The following is a 22,805-nucleotide window of genomic DNA, read 5'->3' on the forward strand; positions in this document are numbered from 1 at the left end:
TACTTTGTGCCACCTAATTTCATTTTTGACTATGAAATGTTTGTTTAGGGGCATTGAAATGCTTCCCTTCTTCCAGAGATTCGTTGTCTCCATCTCATGCGTTGTCCTAAAGCCAACCTGGCACAAGTTCCATGGGTGGGGCTTCTTACTCTTTTTACTTCCTTCTAGACTCTGATGCCACTCTGGACTGAAGATGATGGCAGCCAGTTGGAGAATCCCATGGAAATCCCCAAAGAACTCTGGATGATGGTTGATTACCTGTACCGAAATGCTGTCCAGCAGGTGGGTGACAGTTATGCAGTCAGACCTGATTGAGACCAGGCTGCCTTGAGCATCAGTCCCGACAAGTCTGGCGTAAGAAGTGTGTACCCCAGAGAACCTGTGGAAAACTGTTCTTCCACAGGGAGGGAATGAGGGATAAACAGGTGCCTGTTTCACACCCTTGTGGGATGGTGATATTACACTGAACACTTGATCACCCCCAAGGGAAGCAGCCTTACATAGGACGGCCTTTCCAGTGCAGTGTGCTTCCTCCCCTGGCCTCTGGGGTCACCCAGGTAGAAAGCCATCTGGAGACTTCTCAGGCTGGTAGCCTGCTCTCCTTTTGAGGAACCCACCCCAGCTTCTGGTAATGGGAGGTTGTCAAGCCAGACAGAGGCCGGAGACCAGATGGCATTCCCAGGCCGTGAGTCAGGAGGCCTGACTGCTGGAGTGACCTGGGCAAGCGTCATGAGATCAGATGGGCCAGTTTCACGGATTCATTGGGTAGGTCCTAGGGAGGCAGAGCAACATATATTCTCGTGGTACTCTGGTTACTTTTTTTCTTCACACTTATTGAGTGTGTTACAATGTTCCAAACCTCGTCCCAAGTGTTTTACAGCATTGCCTCATTTAGTTCTCAGGAAAGTTAAATAACTTGGTCAAGGTCCCGAAGCTGATAAATGGGCCGGATTGGGATTGGAACCCAGCAAGTCTGGCTATAGAAGTCACCTTCTTAAGTACCATGCTTTCCTGCCTTCTCTGTGGAGTTCTTCTCAGGTGTAACTTTTGAGCAATACATATAATGTGGTTATTATTAACACTTGGGTGGCATTAGGTCAATTTATAAAACATAAAGTCCCCTAGGACTACCAGAAATACCTTTGTTGCCATAAATATTGTTTTCATAAAGCAATGAGCTTAGTTTTATTCATCTTATAAACGATACAATTTCTTCAGATTTTTCTTTTTCTGGTTAATCCCTCTATCATAAATAGTGCAGGAAACATAGCTACTTTTAAGTTTTTCCTTATGTTGGATCTTACTGTTGTATAGTGTGCCCTACCCATGGTTTTATAATAGGTGTCTTATCATTCTAAAGAGCTGCTGTGGGAACATGCCTGGGAAGGCCTGTGAGGTGAGTTAGCCACACCAGCCTAAATAAGTTGTCTACGTGGGTGTCACGGGCCTCACTACACTGCTTCTTTTTGTCCCCTGCTGGCAATTGCATTTCTAGGTCAGGAAGTCATTGCTGATTTTCTGAGACTACAATTATTCTGTGACTTTCTTCCCTTTTATAGGAAGATCTGTTTCAACAGCCAGGCCTGCGGTTGGAATTTGAGAAAATCAGGGACTCTTTGGATACTGGAATGATCGATACCCTCGATAGCCTCTGTATCCTTTGTGTGTGTGTGTGTGTGTGTGTGTGTGTGTGTGTGTAAGAGAGGTGAGAGAAAGGAAAGAATAATATTTTAAGGCTCAAATTTGGGTGTCTTCAGCTGCCATGTTTTTCTTACTTAAAGTTTGCATAGAGGAGACTACGACTTTAAGTAACCCATCTGGGAGGAGCTCAGGAGGCCCAAGTAAGCTGGCAGGCCGCTTGGCCCCTTCCTGCTGTCAGGCAGGCAGCACTTCTGGCATGTGCGCGCTCCTGGGCCTTTTCCTAATCGTGGGCAGCAGCATCACCTGTTCCTTAACGATGGGCCAAAAGCCATTAACAGTCATTCTGTAGCTGAAGCCCTGTTGCTTTTCCTGGAGAGCCTGCCAGAGCCCGTCATCTGTTACAGCGCCTATCACAACTGCTTGGAGTGTTCTGGCAACTACACAGCAAGTAAACAGGTGAGGGGAAGTGTTGAGTATCAGCACACACAGGTTGCAGCCCCCAGGCTTCTCGGGGCCTGAGGGAGCAGAGTAGTCGCCCAGCCCGTCCCGTACAGTGTCTTAGAAACTCGGCTCCAGTCTCTTTCCTTCCCAAACCTGTTTTTCCTCTCACGTTCCTTTTTTCTCCTAATGGCATCATGCTTAATTGCAGTGACTCAGCCCAGAAACCTGAGTCATTTCTGACCTCGCCACTTCTCACCTCCTACCTGCCCAGATCCCCTTGATCTATCACCCATCCTTTTCCTCCATTCTCATTCCACTGTCCTTGGTGGGAGGCCCTGCGTTCAGGCTCTCCCTCTGCCGATTTACTTTGAATACTGCCATTAGATGCTGTTCTAAAGCTCTAGTCATGTTACTGTTGGTCAAAGATCATACTTGCCTTTCCATTGCCAATTAATGATTTTTTTTAATATTCAAGACTTTCTATGATCTACTGTACTTGTTTACATATGTAACAGGCCATAGCAGAAAAATCTAGAAAACCTGCTAATATTACAGGTCCTAGTGCCTGACCCCACATCTGCTGAATCAGAATCTCTTTTGGAATACATTTTGTACACGCTTCCTAATTGATTCAGATATGCAGATAGCTGGCGTACTCATTGAATTCTAGCCTGCTCCTGTCCAGGCTTAGCACCTGTTCAGTTATGCTTCTAACAACAATGACTTCTCACAATGTGTTCTATCTCCTTATCTCACTGTTTTCCTTCTCTTCCCTTGTCTTACAGTGGTTTTTTTTTTTTTTTTGGCTCTCAATACCCTGGTCCTTACCTCTGCAAGTCTAATCCTGTCTTACATTCAAGACCCAGCTAAAGCCCCAGCTGAAGCCCCAGCTGGTGTGGCTCAGTGGATTGAGTGCGGGCCTGTGAACCACAAAAGTGGTTTCTTAAGTTGTATTTAAAAAACTGAAGATTTTATTTACTTATTTTTAGAGAGGGAAAGGGAGGAAGAGAGGGAGAGATACATCAATTGGTTGCCTCTCACACGCCCCCTACTGGGGACCTGCCCTGCAACCCAGGCATGTGCCCTGACTGGGTACCTAACTGGTGACCCTTTGGTTCACAGGCCTGCACTCAATCCACTGAGCCACTCCAGCCAGGGTAAATAAAATCTTAAAAAAAAAAAAAGACCCAACTAAAATGTCTTCTATTTCCTGTCTTTGGAGAGCACTTAGTTGGAAGTTTGACCTCTAAATTCATGTAGCACTTGATCTGTGCTTCTCTTTTGGCCCTGGTGGCAAATGGTAAGTAATCAAGGTTTTCTGGGCACAGTTTTACTAATGCACTTGGAGCATGTACTCAGTTCCTGGAATAGAGCAGACATGTGACAAATAACTGAATGGATGGAAAGACAAATCCCACTTCTCCCTCTTTCAGGTCATTTCTACCCTCCCCACATTCCACAGAAATGTCTTCTATTACTTGATGGCATTTTTGCAAGAATTACTGAAAAATTCAGAAAGAAATCATTTGGATCAGAATATCCTAGGTAAGCATCCAAGTACCTGCGGAAAGCACCTCTGCCAATGAGAGACTCGTTATGAGAAATGTGGCTGAGGTAGGTCCTAAGTCCACTGTAATAAAACTAAAATCTCAAACTCTGGGTACAGTGTACCCTCAAATTGATTTTAAAGCAGAAAATTTGCTTTTGGGCACCCTTCCCCACTCCTAATAACACAAAGAATCCGTGCATTCTTTTGCTGAATGGTGTTTTCTGCGTTTTTTCATGCAGCTAGCATATTTGGCAGCTTACTGCTTCGAAACCCAGCTGGTCACCAAAAGCTTGAAATGGCAGAGAAGAAGAAGGCTCAAGAATTTATTCACCAGTTCCTCTGCCACTCACTCTGAGCCTCTCTCTCTTCTCGTATTTCACTGGAGGCAGCCAATTACCAGCCCTACCTGTTTCAGTTCAGGAGTGGCCTTAAAGTGGGATGTGAGGCCACTTGGAAGCAAGAGTGGCAGTGCCTGTTTTGTGAGCCCGGGCCATTTTCTTCTGCTGTGGCCGCCACACTCAGTGCTGCTGGGAGTTGTGAGGACATGAGGAGAAATCCACCACAATAAAACTGACATTCGATGTGCAACTTTAGTTAATTTAACACAGAGAGATCTCTATTTTTTTTTAATTTTAGAAATGTTTAAATAACTGTACTTCTTGTGCTCACCCAGCCTGCCTCCTGAGTATAGTCAGAGCCTTCCCCCATAGCCTGGGTTCAGCACCCCGTGGTCAGATATTTGGACACACTTTGGAACTGAAGAGAGAATGAGCTCATCCAGCAAGGGGCAGCTGCTGGATGAACGGGCCCCAGCCACCCAGGCACCTCCAGCACCCTGTCTGAGGACAAGTGTCCATGCATCTGCAGACCCTCTCCCCTTTCCCGCTCGGGTGTGGCACAAGACTAGGGCTGGCCACGCAGCCTCTGAGGTCCATACAGTGGCTTGGAAATGAAAATACTGAAGACATTGGGGGTTCTGGTTAAACAAGTGGGATTTTCTGGGCCAGCCAAGCCTCCAATCTGTATATGATGCATCCCTTCTCTCATATGTGTAATATATATTTTAATGATAAATGTATTTTTAACAGTGGTTGTTTGTATGTTTTTATCTCTTAAGAGATGGCAGCTCTCTGCAGCCAGACCTTTGCCACTTAAGCATTGGGGCAGCTGGTCAGGGGCCAGAAAGATATTTGCCTGGCGTCTGGTGTGTACAGTCACTATTCACATTTTTCAATTAAGAGATGGTACAGGCATGGCCCGAACCCCTTGACCCCTGATCTAGTTAGTTTCTGGGGGTTGTTGCACTTTGAATATTCTCCGAAAGAGTAGCTTAGGGGGAAAACGGGCCGTGGGTGCTGGGAGGTTCTAACAGCTAGATCTTCCAGGGATTTATTAAAGACAGGAGTATAGTGAAAGCACAATCAGAATCGCTTCCTGGGACTTGGAACATCACTACTTGGAAGAGCTGTAAAAATGTGATTTACAATAATTTACGATCCAGTCATGTGACAATGTGAACGGTTAACTAAAGGGAATGGCCAGTAGGTGGCGTACGCTGACTCCTGCGCGAGTCCGGTTAAGAGCAGACACTCCTCAGCAGGAGAAAAAGTTGGCAGACAGCTCAAGTGGGCACGAGTGTGAGGGAATTGCGCTTCTTATGAGCGTTATGAGAGGGCCAAGAGGCGGCGGCGAGCTCTGGCTCGTTTGGGATACTCCCTAGTTCTGCCACGTGGGTTCAATCTTCCTTTCTCGGGCCCTCCTGCCTATATTAACTCCGATGAGTGATGAGGGAAAGCTGGGGTCACAGAGAAATGGCGGGAGTGTCACAGCCTGACTTGGGATGACTGGTCCCCTCTGTTGCGGTTGTGGCTGCCATGGCGAATGGGGCCAGCGCAAGCCGGATTAAGACTATTTTGGATTAGGGCAGGGGTTCGCTCCCCTTTCCCAGTCCCGCAGGCTCCCGCTCCGGCGGGCGCTTGGCTGCTGCCGGGTAGCTCACTGTCAGTCTACGCCTTTTGGTGCCCCGTCCCTCTCGATCGCCAATTGGAGGCTCGAGTTCAGCCGCCCCCCGCCCCCGCCACTCTAAACCAACCAGAAGCGCCAAGAAGAGGCGGAACCGGTATCTCCTTTTTCCTCCGGAAAGCGGAAGCGGAAGTGACGCTCGGAGAAGGTGGGGGCAATCATGGTGCCGCTGGGGAGGGGAGAAGCTGCCGCTGCCGCCGTTGCCGGGAGCCGCGGAGGTAAAAGGCGAAACTAGACACGGCTTGGGCTGGGGACTTCCCTGGGGGCGCGGGACTTAGGCACCCTCCTGAAGCATTTCCCAGTAGAGACCCCATTCCGGTCACCATAGGGACCCCACCCCTCCTCCGTTTCCATGGGAATGGGTATCCAGTCCCCCTCCCCTGTTTCCATGGAGACCCGGACGGACCCTGCCCCTCTTCGCCAGGCTTGGAGCCCCCCAACCTGTCTTCAGTTTTTCTGTGTAGCCCAGGCTGGGAGCTGTCCCAGACAAGCTCCTTTGCCAACCTTCTCTCAGGGGTGCCCTGTTTGTACTCCTCGTTTGCCATCCTCAAACCTCCTGGTCTTGTTTGTTTCGGACAGTTGGTCTCCACGTTGCCGCTGATGGTGCCTGGGCAGCCTAGTGGGGCCCTGGTACTCCTCTCTCTCCTCGCAGATGCAGCGAAATGTGCATCTGCCGGGTTGCGTAAGCCAGAGCAAGGGGTCGGGCGGTTTCTTCCCGGATCCGAGCCCTTGGCCTGTCTCTGGTAACTGTCTCTCTGTCTAGCTGCCCCACTACGTAGAAGGTTCGCTTTCTAATCCGGAGCAGAAGAGAAAGATAAAATGCAAATCCAGACTGAAAACTAAAAGTGATGTGATTATTTTTAAATTCTCTGTACTGCCTGCCAAACCCACATTTGTAGAACCTCTGTGTTTGCAGGTAAATGAATCAATATTCCAAAACAAGAAAGCTTCAAATTGGGTATTTTTTTTCCAAGAGAGCATGTCTTCACAAGTGAGCGTCTCTGTAGGCGTTTCATTCATTTAATTGACTTCCCGTGAACTCCTGGTGTCAGTGGGCTGTGCTGGGGACCCCAGAAACAAAAATGAGGCTCCTCACCCCCTCACTGCAGAGAGCACATGATACCCGGCGTGGCTTTTGCTGGACACCAGATTGTTTTAGGAGATAAACAGATAAAATGAGTTCATTAGATATGCCTGATGAGGGATCAGCCCCTCGCCCCAGAATCTGAAACATCTGTTCTGGGAAGGAGAAATGAATTCACTTGTTTCCTCTGCTGTTGCTTTAATGGACATTATCTGTTTCACTCCATGTAACAACTTTGAGAGAACAGGAATTACCAGTCCCACCTTATACATAATGAAAATGAGGCACGGAAAAGTTTCCCCAATTTAGTAAGTGGCAAAGATGGAATTTGTAGGTAGGGGACCCTGCCTTCCAAACTCTGCTCCTTCCACTGTAGGCCGCACTGCTTCATGGTCTGATTTGGGGCTATATTTCGGTGGGGTTTCCTTTTAAGATATGTAGCAACTCAGACTCATTGCCCCTCTATCCCCTTTAGTTACTTTGACCAACCTTCAAATTGTTTGGCAGTAAGTCACATTTGGAAGGTCTTGTGAACTGCTATTTATGACTTCAATTTTTAAAGAAGGCAGTACTTTTAAAATGACTTCATGAGCTCAAAGTAAATCTTACAAATTGTTCCCAGGGAAGATGACCTTTCATTTACTTTGACCTGCCCTAGAAATGGGGGGTGGAAATAGCCCTGTAGTTGCTGAGAAGGCCCCGAGGTCCTGTTGTATGGCTTTAACTTGGGCTTTGTTCTGTTGCAGACAGGTCGTTACCTTTCCATTTCTCACAGCTGGGCTGAGCACAGTTGAACCATGGGGGAACACAGTCCAGACAACAACATCATCTACTTCGAGGCAGAGGAAGATGAGCTGGCCCCCGATGATAAGATGCTCAGGTTTGTGGATAGAAACGGACTGGTGCCTTCCTCATCTGGAACTGTTTATGATAGGACAACTGTTCTCATTGAGCAGGACCCTGGCACTTTGGAGGATGAAGATGACGATGGACAGTGTGGAGAACACTTGCCTTTTCTAGTAGGGGGTGAAGAGGGCTTTCATCTAATAGATCATGAAGCAATGTCCCAGGGTTACGTGCAACACATTATCTCCCCGGATCAGATTCATTTAACCATAAACCCTGGTTCCACGCCCATGCCAAGAAATATCGAAGGTGCGACGCTCACTCTGCAGTCGGAATGTCCAGAAACGAAACGTAAAGAAGTGAGTAAAGCAGCGGGTGAGGAGGGCTCGGTCTGCCTTTGGAATGTCCTCATACGGCTCTTGTTGGCGATTTTAGCTGGGGATGGAAAGGAGTCCCTGGAATCAGGACCTGCGGTGGCTTTGCTTGTCAGGGATACATATGCTTCATGTTTTATTGTGACTGCTTTCTGGAACTTGTCGTTTGTAAGGCTACATTGAAATTGGGGCAGTCTAAATTATAATTTTTCATATTTTCCTCCCCACGTCACATATAAAGTAGAAATTTCTCTGAGGTCAATTTACGTATCTGATACTGAAAGGACTAGATTTGGCTTACCTCGGGGTTGTGTGTAAATAATTTGTCTTGGAGATGAGGATCTGCTGCAATATGCTTTTTTTTTAAGTGAATGTTTCGGGGAATATTAAAGGCTAGCTTTCTGTAAAAAATTCAGGCAAGAGGCACTGTGAGAGCAGGTTGTCCAACATAAGTTTTCATGCTTATGTTTAGCTAATGTGAGTGAGGTCCTGCACATCACAGTGATTTGAAAACAAAACTGCAAAGCATTGTATTCGTGGTGATTATTAGAATAAGAGGTGTGGATTAAAGGTAGTGGTATACATGATCCAGGAACTAATTGAAGGCCAATTAGGAAAAGACTGTAATCACTGGTAGTTGCAATGCCAGGGACTAAACGTAAAATGTTGCCAACAGACATAGGATAAGTTGGCAAAATAGTTTTCTCTTTTCTTGTAATTAAAGGCTTAAAACTGAGGAATTTTATTATTCGTGGCATGTCGATTTTCCTATGATAGCCTTAGGGTCTGAGAGCTGGAAGAAGCCCTAAGAGACCATCTTGTCCGACCTCCCCACCCTGGTCAGGAATCTCTGTAGCGTCTCTGACACCCATTCATCTGGCCCCCGCTTGAACACTTCCAGAAAGATGACAGGACAGTGTTTCACAGCTTGGCCTGATAGATTTGTTGGCCAGCTCTGATTGTTAGAAAGCTCTTACTCGTGCAGAGCCAGAATCTGCCTTCCTGCGGTCGCTGCCCACTCTTTCTAGCTCTGCCTTCGAGCGACAGTAAGTCACATCTTCCTCCGGTGGGACAACCCGCCAGATACTTAAAGATCACGGGTTTCTCTTCATCTTCGCCTGTACAGGCTAAACACCTCCATTTATTTAAATATCCCTCGTGTTTCTCATCAGCTGAGTCACCTTTGATTGGACAAATTCCAGTTTTCCTAATACCTCTTAAAACTCATAATTAAGCACAGTCTCACAGATGTGAGTCAACTAGCACTGAAGACTTCGTGGCTCTTATCTCTTAATCCAGACACTGTACTACAATTACTATAAGTCTGTGTTTTATGAGCCATGACATCATACTCTCAGCTTGTGCTTGGAAACCTCCAAGTAGTGGTTGTTAATTGGGACAGTCTGTCCCCAGGAGACATTTGGGTACAATGGACACATGTTTGGCTGTCCTATGGAGGAAGTGCTGCTGGAATCTAGTGGGTGGGGGCCAAAGATTCTGTTAAACATTCTACAGTGCACAGGAAGGCCCCCTGCAACAAAGAATTATGTGACCCAAAATGTCAATTGGCCATGTTCCAATAAAACTTTATTTACAAAATGGGCAGTGGGCTGGCTTTGTCCCACTGGCTGTAACATGCCTACCCCTGGACTAGAAAATAGGGAGCAGAAGGTAAAGATGGGAAGATAGTCAAGGTCCAGGCCAGTAAGGCAGCGATATAATGCTAAGGAGTTTGGACTGTATTCTAGAACTAGGAAACCACTGGAAGTGGCTGAGCCAAGGAGTGATGTGGTCAGAGAAGCCATTTCGAAGGATTGCTCTGGTAGCAGTGGTAGTTTGATGGCCAGTTAGGAGATAGTTGTAGTTTAGGTTTGAGGTTTCATTTGAGTCTGATGAAGGATAGTGGCTTTGCCTATGGAAAAAAAATCCAGAGTTTTTCTTGAGGTGTAAGAGAACTTGGTATGTTATTAGAGTGTGAAGAATGAGCCAAAACTTGGGTATGATTCAAAGGATCCATTCAGTTTTCTATCGTGTTGAGTTTTTTCTTTCTCAGCACAGGGCCCACACATGATTGCCAGAACGCCCAGTCTAGGTAATGAGCTGAGTGGTTACAATCAGCTGCGATAGGTACTTTAACAGAGGCTTATTCATGACGCTGTGTGCATGCTGAGAAGGCAGCTGATTCTGCCACCCTCCTCACCCTCTGGGAATGGCGATTCCATAACAGAAATCAAGAAGACAAGAAGAGGAGACAGTCTGGTGGGGAAATTGATGGGTTTGGTTGGCGTATGTTGAATGCTCAGTCCTTGGAGGAAAGTCGAGTGAGCGATTGAGAAGTCCATTGGAAATGTGAATCTGAAGTCGAGGAAATGGCTTGGGATTAGAATTGTGGAGCCGTGAAGGGGCGGCGCTTCCAACTGTGGGCAGTGTACTCAAGGAAGAAGCAGGATTGACCTGAGGACTTGAGAGTTAGAAAGAGAAAGAGGAACCATAGATCACATAGAGAGATGGGTGGGATGCAGTGTCGTGGAAGCTGAGGGAAGAGTTTCTCGAAGTGTGACTATTTCTTTGTGACCCTGAAGAGGGACTGAGGGGCCCAAGAGAAGCTATTAGTTCTGCCTGTGCAGTTGATCCCGTCATGAGAAGACTTTCAGCAGAGCGCTGGGGGCCAAAGCCAGATTTTGCGTGCTGGAGAAGTGAGTAGGTGGTGAGGAAACAGGAGGCAGGAAGTGTCAAGTTGTCAAGTTTTTTTCTTTTCTCTTCTTTTTTTTTTTTTTTAAATGGTAGTTGGAGGAAGAAGAGTGATAAGGCAGTAGTAACTCAGGGGGATTGAATAATACTTTAGCACAGAAAATCTGAACTAGCTTTGGGCCGATGTTAATGATTGCTAGTGAAAGTGTTTTAGGAGCAAATGGAAGGGAAACATGAAGTTAACTCAGGACAGAGGTTTTGTTTTTACAAGGTTTCTCAGAGCTTTTGATGTGCTGATAACTAAGAAGGAAGGAAAGGCAGAATTCTCCAGATGTTTTGAACTTCGGAAACCATTTTCCAGGTCGGTGTTTTGTGGAACACATTTTGGGATCTGCTGACGTAGGCAGAAGAGGATGTGGTAGGGAGGGGATGATTATGCAATCAGTGGTATTAGCTGTCACTTTACTACTTACAGGCCTGATTTACCATTCCTGTCTTCAGGTCATTGTTAATGATGTTGAATAGGACAAGGTCAAGGGTACTATGAACACCTTGTTCAGTCTGTTGTGGCTTTAACTCAGTGGACTTTCCTCCCATCCCATTTTTTTGTTTCTTTTTTAAATTGTTGTTCCATTATAGTTGTCCCAGTTTTCTCCCATTGCATTCCCCTGCCCCGACATTTTTTCATTCTGTCCATGAGACCAACATGGAAGATTCTATAAACTGGTTTTGAAGTCATTAGGTGTGTGATTGGTTGGGGATTGAGAGGGAAGCAGCAGTGGCTTTTGGTCGTTTAAAATGTTGCTAAATGTCTAGGCAGTCAGGAGACTTGCCTTCCGAAGCACCATCTCATCGTAGCTTTTGCTTTAACACTGATTTTATTTTTTTAGCATTGAAATCCATATAATTGGCCTGGAGAGACCAATGTTTATGACTGTTTAATAACACTCTTCATGACTTTCTTTTTCCCTCCCCTCTTTTTTTTTATTTAATAAGAGAAAGTTTATTTAGAAAGTCACAGATAGAAGAAGTGAGCTGTAGACGAAATGGGCTCAGGAACAAGTCACAGAGGCAAAGGGAGGGCCCCTGGAGCTTAGGAGAGAGAAGGGTAGGGTACCTGCCTGGCGGGGAGAGCTGGGGCCGGGAAGGCCCCGCCCACTCCTAAGAGGGAGAGCGCCCCTCCCCTCTCTTTTCAAATGTAGTCTTTTTCTCCCTCTCCCATTCCCAGGTGTTACTCTTGAGAAATCGAATCATTTGAAAACTAGTTAGTCGTCTTGGCTTTTTAAGCAGCTTATTTTCTGAGTCAGATTTTATCCTGAATTTCCTGTTTACCCCTGATCCTTCCATTGCTTTCTGTAGTGTGAGGTTGCGATACCTATTACAGTCATGTGCTTCACAACATTTCTGGCGCGATAAACCTGTCAACAACAGCCCCGTACACAGCGGTGGCTCCTTAAGAGTGTAATGGAGCTGAAAAATTCTTATCGTCCAGTGATGTCCTGGCCGTGCCAGCGTCATAGCCATGGTGACGTCCTCATGCATGCGTTACTCATGCATGTGTGTGTTGCGGTAGTAAATGCACCTGTGCTGCCAGTTGTATAAAGCACAGCACATACAATAGATGTGCAGTACGTAGTGCTTGATAATGATAGTGAATGACCACGTTACTGGTTTATGTATTTACTATACTGCTAGACTCTACTTTCTATTGTAATTTTAGAGCGTGCCCTTTATACTAAAAAAATAGTTTACTGTAGAACTGTATGCTGGTTAGGCCGACAGCAGCCTCACACATCTCGTGTTTACCTTGTATCTTCATTACATCACTTTCTCTCTCCCTTGATTTAATCTCACATTGTTTAGCATAGTAACAGGCTGTATAGGCTTGTAGCCTGGGAGTAACAGGCTGTACCATCCAGCACAGGTGTGCGGTAGGCTAGAGCCATCTAGGTTTATGTAAGTGCACTCTGACCTTTGCCAACAGCGAAAGCACCTAAGGACGCAATTTCTCAGAATGTATCCCTGTCATTGAGTGGCACGTGACAGTGCTTCATTGCTTTGGCCTTGTGCTTGCCTTGTGCAAAAAGAAACCAACCACACTGGCTGGTGTAGCTCAGTGGATTGAGCATAGGCCTGCGAACCACACAATCGCAGTTCGATTCCCAGTCAGGGCACATGCCTGGGTTGCAGGCCAGTTCCCAGCAGGGGATGCACGAGAGGCAACCATACATTGATATTTCTCTCCCTCTCTCCTTCCCTTCCCCTTTAAATATAAAAAAATAAAATCTTAAAAAAAAAGAAAGAAACCAACCAGAATCTTGCCACAGATACTGTCTTTTCCTTCCACGGGGACACGAGTCGTTCTGACTCTAATTTCATGTGTCTTCTCATTCTTGCTGTCTTACTACTGCCTACCTGTTGATTTGGTAGCTTTGAAAATTTTCCAATCAAATATTGTCATTCTGCTCAAGGTCAGCATTCTTACCAGCAGCTGCTTGAACGGCTTCCTTCTCCAGGTTTCTGAGAAGTGTTTCCTTTAGTTGGGCCATGTAGTCCAGGGTTTCCCATATTTGCATCAGTGCCCTTCCTGAGAACCTGCCAGGACTCTCTTGTTACCTGATCGCAACTCTCTCTCTGAAACACACTGGTGAAAGTAGCGTACACCCCACCTGTTGTAGCACTGAACCCCTAGCCTCCCCAGCCCTGTGGCTAACTGACTTTGTCACTTTTCTGGTCAATAGTTAGCCAAGAAGTGTGAAGAAAGCCAGCAACCATACAGCAAATATGTTCTTTTTAAAATATATATTTTATTGATTATGCTATTACAGTTGTTCCATTTTCCCCCTTCACTCCCCTCCGCCTTGCACACCCTCTCCCATCCGCATTCCCACACTTCATGTCCATGGGTTGTACATATAAGTTCTTAGGCTTCTACATTTCCTACACTATTATTAACCTCCCCCTGTCTATTTTCTACCCACCATTTATGCTACTTATTCTCTGTACCTTTCTCTCTCTTCCCCCTCCCCTCCCCCTCCCCCTCCCCCTCCTCTCCTTCCCCCTCCTCTCCTTCCCCCTCCTCCTCCTCCCCCTCCTCCTCCTCCCCTTCCTCCTCCTCCCCTTCCCCCTCCTCCCCTTCCCCCTCCTCCTCTTCCCCTTCTCCTCCCCTTCCCCATTCCCACTGATAACCCTCCATGTGATCTCCATTTCTGTGGTTCTGCTCCTGCTCTAATTGTTTGCTTAGTTTGTTTTTGTTTCAGGTGTGGTTGCTAATAACTGTGAGTTTGCTGTCCTTTCACTGTTCATATTTTTAATCTTCTTTTTCTTAGATAAGTACCTTTAACATTTCATATAATAAGGGCTTGGTGATGATGAACTCCTTTAACTTGACCTTATCTGCCCTTTAAAGTACTTTAAGTACTTTATCTGCCCTTCCATTCTAAATGAAAGCTTTGCTGGATAGAGCAATCTTGGATGGAGGTCCTTGCTGTTCATGACCTGGAATACTTCTTTCCAGCCCCTTCTTGCCTGTAAGGTCTCTTTTGAGAAATCCTCTGACAGTCTGATGGGAACTCCTTTGTACATAACTCCTTTTCTCTGGCTGATTTTAAGATTCTCTCCTCTTTAATCTTGGCTAATGTAATTATGATGTGCCTTGGTGTGTTCCTCCTTGGATCGATCTTCTTTGGGACTCTCTGAGCTTCCTGGACTTCCTGGAAGTCTATATCCTTCGCCAGATTGGAAAATTTCTCCTTCATTATTTGTTCCAGTAAGTTTTCAATTTCTTGGTCTTTCTCTTCTCCTTCTGGCAGCCCTATGATTTAGACGTTGGAATGTTTAATGATGTCCTGGAAGTTCCTAAGCCTGTCTTCATTTTTCTGAATTCTTATTTCTTTATTCTGTTCTGGTTAAATGTTTCTTGCTTCCTTCTCCAAACCATTGATTTGAGTCCTGGTTTCCTTTCCATCACTGTTGATTCCCTGTACATTTTCCTTTATTTCACTTAGTGTAGCCTTCATTTTTTCATCAAATTTGTGACCATATTCAACCAATTCTGTGAGTATCCTGATCACCAGTGTTTTGAACTGTGCATCTACTAGGCTTGCTATTTCTTCATCACTTAGTTGTATTTTTTCAGGGCTTTGATCTGTTCTTTCATTTGGGCCATTTTTTTGTTTGGCACGCCTATTGTGTAGTGGGGGTCAGAGCCTTAGGTGTTCAGGGTGGGGCAACCCACATGGCTGTGACATGACGCTGTATGTGGGGGAGGGGTCTGAGAGGGAACAATGGTGCTTGCTCTGGTCTCTGCTGGTTTTCAGTCAATTCCACTACTTCCCTCAAGCAAACTGGGCCCTTCTGGTGCTGATTCCCAGGTGGGTGGGCTTGTGTACATTCCAGGACCCTGTGGGTCTCTCCTTTCAGGCTGGGAGTTTCTCCAGCTGCTGTCTCTACCCCCACAGGTGTTTTCAATCAGAGGTTTTGAGGCTTTATTTCCCTGTCCTGGAACCCTGGGTTGCTCAGTCTGTCTCGCCCCCCCAGTTGTTCCTCCTGGTTTATCCTCATGCAAATGTGTGGGATTGCCCAGTCTGCCAGCCACCACCTTGCCTGGAGTCCTCTCTGCCCCTCCTACCAGTCTGGATTAATGTTTCTCTTTTAACTCCTTGGTCTTCCATACAGTTCAATTTTCTGTCAGTTCTGGCTATTTTTTTGTTTTTAAATTTGTTGTTGTTCTTTCGGTCTTGCGAGGAGGAACAGTGTGTCTACGCACACCGCCATCTTGGCCTGAAGTCTCCCTAAATAACGTTCTTCATGTACCAAAGGACTCCACTTCATTGATCGAGAAAGAATATCCTTTTCTACCAAGAAGCACGGTTACAGTGATGCTTTATGAATTAGGCTGCTTGCTATATTGGTTGATGACAAGAGGAGACTTCCATCTTTAGTGAGACACATTCTAAGAGTAAGGAAGAATATTTGTCTTGAGTGTTTTGGAACCTGTTTGCAAAGGGCCCTTTACTTTGGGAGACTTGTTTCCAATCTCGCTTTTTATTATCCATCCCTCAGGCCATGGGGTGATCTTCTCAAACCCGTATGGTACTGACTTTCCAAGGGGAACCGCCCACTTCCAGTCTTTGCATATTAGCATTATGTTTCTTTACGGGTTCCTTCCGAACTCCCACGGGATTGTCATTCAGAACAAGGACAGACAGAGACTGCTTGAAATTTTGATGTTAAGGATTCATTCACTGTTTCCACAAGCTTTTACTTATTGAGCATCTACTTTTGTCAAATACTAGGAAAGAAATAGTTCCTGCCCTGAGGGCTTGGAGTCCAGTGTGGAGACTGCTAGAAGCTGCGTGTACACGGTTCTGCAGCGCTTTCAGCTCCCCTCCAGATGACGCTGTTGTAGCCCCTCCCTGCAGGCCCCTCCGTGCCATCGGCGATTCCTTCGCTGAGGTTTGCCGGCCTTGAGAGGGCACCAGGGTCGCTTGTGTCCGTACCAGTTTTCTAGAACAGTGCTGTGGGAGCGACAGGTCTCAGCTTTACATTTTATACAGGCTGTACCTGTTCTGTATTGCTAAAACCTTGCTATTGTAGAGCTTTGGAGAAAGAACTCGTATTTTCATGGCTTTCTCTTATTCAAACCAAGCTTATTCTTAAAATTGTTTCTTCTGTGGTGTGCACAGGGATAATTTGGACATAGGTTCTATCTTTGTTTTGGTATGTACTATGTAGCCTTGGGCAAGTTGCTCTGTTACCGCTTTTGTAAAATCGAAATAAAAATATTTTATTACCTTTTGTGAAGATGAAATGAGATTTATTCATATATAAATATACCACTCTCTAAACATAAAACATTTAGCATGATGTCTGGTGCTTCGTGGTTGTTCAGTGAGTATTCATATACTTGTCTTTCTTGTAGGCCCGCATGGTTCTGGAAGGAGGTGTGGAGGTAATCTCCAGTTTGAGAAGAGTTTGTGGTGGTCTTTGTTAGGGACTCTGAGGGAAGCATTTTCCCCTTAAAATAAGGGTACAAATTGTGTTTGGGTCCCAGGACAGCCTGCAGGAGTCCCGGCAACTCCTAACCCACTGAGGGGTCGTGTTAGCACCGCTGCAGTGTGAACCACCATTTACACCCGCATTTCAAAATGAGAGCAGGGCTGGGGTCCTACTGCCGAGTTCTGTGCACACCAGCCCCGCCCCAGGCGATCTTCTGCTCATGGACTTGGCTCCCTTTTGGCACCAGACACTGGGACTTCCTTCCATGGTGGGTGCTTGGGGCACCGGGCAAAGCTGAGGCTCCTAGAGCTAGAGAATGAGGACTCCTTGTCCTGCTGGTGGCAGCCGTGGTGAGAGGGCATGCGGGGAGGGCCGGCTCTGTGCTAGTCGCTGCGTTGGGGGCTTTAATATAACTTTGGTAAATGCAATTTAAGTTTGATAGCAATCTTACAAAGTAAGTACTGTTGACACTCACTTTACATATGAAAACACTGAGGCTTAGGAACATTGCATGAGCAAGTGGTAGAACTGAGATTTGAACTGAGGAGTTTCTGGATGCCAACACCTATGATTTTTTATCATAACACACTGGTTTTGCAAAGATGGGGAGAATGGGTCACTAAGACCTGTTAGCTGTGAAAGGGGCTGAGGGGCAGCAGGATGCCATTAGTTTCGTAGGGATAAGAGGTGGAGGAGTGGGAACAGCTGTATGAGTTCAGCTCTGGCGGTGGGCAGTGGAAGGCCTGTTGAAGAAATGAGGTCAGTTCGCCGTTCTGCTTCTCTTTTGAGCCCTGTGGTTGCCCATTATGAGTAGAAGAAATGAGATCAGTGCCAGCGTAGGAACGAGTTTGTATTAGGGAGAGAGGAGGGGACGTCCCTAGTGATGGGGAGGAAAGGGCAGCTCCTCCAGCCACAACATCTCGGCCGGTCATTTCCTTGTGAGGACGCTCACATGCCGGGTGCTCAGGGTCGGAGACTCCCATTCCTGGTGTGGGGCTGGTGACGTGCGTGGTCTAGTTCTCTCTGACTCCGTTCTTTTTCCTGCAGCAGAAACCCCACCTTTCTCTTTCCTGAACGTTCTCAAGTTTTTGTCTCCTGGAGTTCGGGGTTTAATTTTCTCATTTTTGCATATTTCTTTCACCTTTCCTTTTCTGCTTCTGTTAACTGAACAAGGCAGTTGGTGTTGTTAAACATTCTGGAGCTGCTTAGAGCACTTTGTGAGGCGGCATCCGTTCCTGAGAGCACAGGCTTCCTGCCCGTCACTAGCGTTAGGCCCCGTCCTTGGCGTCGAACCTGGGCTCCCTCCAAGCTCTGTAACTTAGCAATCGACAGCCAAGTGAAGGGAAATTTAAGGGATGCAGTTCGTAAGCTCTTTTGGAAAAACATGTTATTATCCAGTGGAATCTGCAGGGACATTATGTCCACGTTATATATACTCTATAATTAATTTTGATAGGCATATTAATTATGAGTACCTCTCCCTCAAGGTCTTTGAATTTAACTTGGGCATCACCTCCTTTGAGAATCTTTTCTTAGTCACCCCCAAGTGTAAGGTAAATGCTTTTTCTGTACGTTTCCCTGTATTCTGATAGCCACTGTCAGCACACCTTTTTGTATTATCCTGCTCTTGTCTGTTTATTTGTTTGATTCTCCTCTTTACTTTGAGCTCCTAGCCCCTGAGACAGCCTATACCTGGGAACATGATTTTTTGAATGTATGGGTATATGATAAACCTTAATTGTATTGAAATGTACCGCATGTTGCAATACCTCCTTTATGTAACCAGGAACACTTACGGGGGGTTTTTTTTTTTTTTTGCAACTTCCTGTTCTGATCTAGTTTTGAGGGGTTTCGTTTTTCCTTTTTGTGAAATCTGATGCTGTTTAACATGATTCTGCAAGACAGAATAGTGACTTCCACTTACTGGCTCCCTGCGAGTGGGTGAGAGGTTACTCATTATTTAGCACATTGTTAATGAGGGAGCAGGCATTTGCTTTTGTCATCTCTCCCACCCCTATTTTATTTATTTACCTCTATTTTATTTATTTATGTATTTACTTATTTTTTTAATCCTCACCTCAGGACATGTTCACTGAAAGAGAGAGAGAAAGGGAGAGTGAGGGAGAGAGAGATATCAATGTAGGAGAGAAACGTGGATCAGCTGCCTCCCGTATGCGCCCAACCAGGGGATTGAACCTGCAACCTTCTGACGTCCTGGATGATGCTCCAGCCGATTGGGCCGCCCGGCCAGGGCTCTCCCACCTTTAAATACAGATACCTTCCTAGGCTGCGTCTTCTCCTAGCTCTCTCTCCTGTCTCTCCCTCTCTCTTCTTAGCCAAGTTTTTTTTTTTTTTTTAAGATTTTATTTGTCTATTTTTAGAGAGGGGAAGGGGAGGGCAGAGGGAGAGAAACATCAGTGTGTGGTTGCCACTAACGCACCCCACACTGGGACATGGCCTGCATGGCCACCCAGGCATGTGCCCTGACTGGGAATGGAACCAGCAAACCTTTGGTTCACAGGCCCCATGCTTAATCCACTGAACCAGCCAGGCCTCAGCCAAGTTTCTTGAAGGAGTGGTTATATTCATTGTCTCCAGCTCCTTGCTTTTCCTGACTTCTCAGAATGTGATGACCCATTACATTCTCGTTTCTGTTCCTCCAATAAAGCCAGTCTTGCTGGGGCAATTATGACTCTGAGTCCGCCGAATCTGAGAATTGCTTTATCAGTCAGCTCCGCTACATTTGACCTGGTTAGTATCCTTTTGAAACTATGTTCCTTTGTCACTTGTAGCCCTTGTTACAATGCCTCAGCATTAAGTCCTGCTGGTTTTTTGTTCATTTGCTTAGTCATTTATTCCTTCATTCAACAAGTAGGAATCGAGTGCCACTTCTCCACAAGGCTAGTCCCTGAGGCTGTGGCAGTGACCAAGACAGGACACACATGGTCCCTGTTCTCACGGACCTGATAGCTCAAATGGAGGGTAGACATTCATTCATTTAACTAAAGAAACACTTGTTTTGTGCTTCCTGTTTTTTAGCTACTGCTGTGCCTGGGAACTAAATAGATAATGGTGTGGATTATTTATGAAATTATTTAATCCTGGTGGTATTGTAGGCTTTCAAGGACTGGAGGAAGCTCTGAGAACCTGTAGTAAGAATACTTACTCTGTTGTGCGGTGGGAGTCGGTCAGGATAGAGTTCCTTGAGGAAAGAATATTCATTTGAAGCTTGAATTGGCCAAATAGAAACCCTGGCTGGGAGCAGGGGTTGGAAGGACAGAGAGACAGGGAGGGATAGTTAATTATTGATTGCATAGTTACCTGTACAGTTACCAACTGCTGTAACATCTTAGGGATGAAATTCCGCCCCTGTCACTCATCATTTTCATCAGCTCTGGGGCTGGGACGTGGAGACGCCATCACTGCAGAGCTCACAGTCCTGGTTTTCGGCCCTGGTCAGTGATTGCCTGGAAAGCTCTGTCTGGCAGCACCAAGCAGCCTTGTAGTCTTGGCGGGAAACCGGGATACACGTGTGAAAGGATAATTAATGGTGCAAACTAGGTGTCCGATGAGTGGTATGGTTAAATATTGGAATTCAGAGAAGGGCACTGTCACTTTGACATGGAACGATTATGGAGGGCCTTGGAGGTAGGGCAGTGAAGCTTGAATTGAAGAAAAGAGATTCAGAAAGGCAGAGAAGAAAGGAACCGAGGCACCGGGCACTTCCGGTAAAGAAGAAGGGAGCGCAAAGGCAGGCAAGTGGAGCTTCAGTGCTGCACTTAGGGAGGGGTGTGCTGTTGCCCGCAGCCCTAGACGGAGCCTGCTGACGCACCAGGGCAGTGTGGTGGGAGCTGGAGGGGGACCCGGGGAGGCCCCGGAGCATCAGGCTAGGGGACTGGGCCTTGGTCGTTCAAGCAGAGCAACGGCGTGTGTAGAACACTGGTTTGAGTAAACCTGGCAACGAGTGGGTTCAAAACTGACCCCTGGGACCCGAGAATGCCAGGATTCCCGGGCCAGTGATTCAGTTGAGCAAGTGTTTATGGGACACCTCCTGTGTGCAGTGGGAGGGTCAGGGATGCACACAGGAGAGAGCGCTTGCCCGAGGAACCCAGAGACTTGTGCCAGTTCACGTGAAGGCTGGACGGGTGAGAGGGGTCGGAGGAGAGCAGGGCGGAGCTGGGCCCCTCCTTTCCCCACACCCACCCCAGGCCAGGTCCTTCCAGGTGCCTGTTTTTGTAGAATGTTGTTTACATTTTTAAATGATATTTTTAATATAAAAAGAATAGTCTTTCATGGTATATGAACATGATAGGAAATTCGAGTTGCATTGTCTGTGAATAGTTCTTTGGAGAACAGCCTTGCTTGTCCGTGTGTGTATTGCCTATGGCTCCTGTCACGGAGAGCAGCAGAGTGGAGCAGTTGTGACAGCCTGCACAGCCCACAAAGCCTGAAACACTCGCTGTCTGGCTCTCTACGGGAACCTTGTCCGTGCTTGACTCACACGCCCGCTCTGTTCTCTGCAGCTCGCATCTCTCTTGCACCTGAAGCTTCCCTCCGCCCAGCTGTCACCCTTCTCTTCTGCATGTCCCTCCCCAGACCCTCAGCTTCTCTTTCTCCCAGCACCTTCCCTCTCCCAAATATGCCCAGACATGCACTGTTCAAAAAACAAAAGCAAACAAAAACACTTCGTCAACTCAGAAGTCCGCTCGTGCTGCTGCTCTCCATCTCTAGTCCCCGCCTCCACTGCGCCTTTCGTTTAGTTGCCTTCACCCAGGCCTCTGACCCCGGCAGTCGGTGAAGCCAATCTTGCTAAGTCGTTAGAGAATTTCTAGCTACTGGATCCAGTAGTTTCCCCAGTCCTTACCTTCCTTGTTTTTGTTGACGTTTAACATTTTTTAATTTCTTTTTTTACTTTACCTGAGGACATTTTCATTTGCTTTTTTAGGGAGAGGGGGAGGGAGGAAGGGAGGGAGAGAAGCATTGATGCCAGAGAAGCACTGATTGGTTGCCTTCCTATGCCCCCAGACTGGGGATTGTTGAAGTCTGGACTGGGGGGTCCCACGTGCCAGTGCCTGGACCAGGGATGAACCTGCAACCCTTCGGTTATGGGATGCTGCTCCAACCACTGAGCTACACCAGCCATGGCTTATTTATTTTGTACACCTTTAACATTTTGATCATTCTCTTTTCCCAGAGACCTTTTTCAATAGGCTTCTGTGACATCATTTTCTTTCTTTTTTTTTTTTTAAAAACTTTATTTATTTACCTTTAAAGGGGAAGGAGAGAGAGAGAGAAACATCAATGTATGGTTGCCTTTTGTGTGTCCCCTGCTGGGAGTTGGCCTGCAGGGAACTGGCCTGCAACCCAGGCATGTGCCCTGACTGGGAATCGAACCGCGATCCTCTGGTTTGCAGGCCCATGCTCAATCCACTGAGCTACGCCAGCCAGGGCTGTGACATCATTTTCCTTTGCTTCTCTTCCTGTTCCCCAACCCTTTCTCCTGCTCACCCATCAATGGCTTCTTTTCTCTTACCAGCACCTTTAACGTTGGTGACTTTCACAGGTCTAACCTTTGTCCTCTTATAATAGCTATTATTTTATTGAGTACCTACTGTATGGCAGCCACTAGACTTAAATGGTTTACACAAACTATCCCTAACTCTGACAACAACCTGAAAAAGGTAGGTTTTTGTTTCCTCCGTGTTACAAGTAAGGGAAGTGAGGCTCAGTAAGCTTAAGTGATCGTCCCAAGGTTACACAGTGAGCGGCAGCTGGGGCTGCGGTCCGAGCCTGCTGGGGTGTGCAGGTGAAGTCAGCGTCATCTGTGTGCCCAAGCCTCCTGCCACAGACTGGCTTCTTACCTTCCAGCCCGTGTATCTGACCAGCTCCTGGGCATTTCCGTCCGCAAGTCCTAGCAGCACCTCCGACCCAACTCATCATCTCTCCCTCCCCCAGCCCTGCTCCATCCCCAGGCTGTTAGTGTGACCTTCTCTTCAGTCACCCAGGCCGTAATCTCGGGGGGTCGATCTCGACTTTGTCCCTCCCCAACCCCTTCTGCTGCTCAGTACCCAGTTGTTGCTGCAGCCCCTCGTCTCTCCCCCTGTAATTTCTCCAGAACCCACCTCTCACTTTGGCCACTATTACTTCCTTAGTCCAG

At 46.7% G+C, this 22,805-nt stretch overlaps 2 protein-coding genes across 7 annotated transcripts in view; both read left to right on the forward strand.

Annotated features, from left to right (window-relative positions):
- INPP5B (inositol polyphosphate-5-phosphatase B) overlaps positions 1–4,587 on the forward strand; it is a 53,054-nt gene extending 48,467 nt beyond the window's left edge. For all 4 annotated transcript variants that reach the window (XM_037032504.1, XM_037032501.1, XM_037032502.1 and 1 more), the window contains 5 exons: positions 169–282; positions 1,560–1,653; positions 1,970–2,097; positions 3,516–3,627; positions 3,871–4,587. In XM_037032504.1, coding sequence (XP_036888399.1) covers positions 169–282; positions 1,560–1,653; positions 1,970–2,097; positions 3,516–3,627; positions 3,871–3,986 — 564 coding nt within the window. In that variant the 3' untranslated portion in view covers positions 3,987–4,587. The remainder of the gene's footprint in view (positions 1–168; positions 283–1,559; positions 1,654–1,969; positions 2,098–3,515; positions 3,628–3,870) is intronic.
- Positions 4,588–5,791: 1,204 nt separating this feature from the next.
- MTF1 (metal regulatory transcription factor 1) overlaps positions 5,792–22,805 on the forward strand; it is a 48,482-nt gene continuing 31,468 nt past the window's right edge. For 2 of the 3 annotated variants that reach the window (XM_037032654.1, XM_037032656.1), the window contains exons 1-2: positions 5,792–5,871; positions 7,484–7,942. In XM_037032654.1, the coding sequence (XP_036888549.1) occupies positions 7,535–7,942 (408 nt within the window). In that variant the 5' untranslated portion in view covers positions 5,792–5,871; positions 7,484–7,534. The remainder of the gene's footprint in view (positions 5,872–7,483; positions 7,943–22,805) is intronic. The other variant, XM_037032655.1, reaches the window with a different exon arrangement.

The sequence above is a fragment of the Sturnira hondurensis genome, unplaced genomic scaffold (assembly GCF_014824575.4).
Source record: "Sturnira hondurensis isolate 20B ecotype Veracruz unplaced genomic scaffold, ASM1482457v3 Scaffold0021490, whole genome shotgun sequence".
NCBI lineage: Eukaryota > Metazoa > Chordata > Mammalia > Chiroptera > Phyllostomidae > Sturnira > Sturnira hondurensis.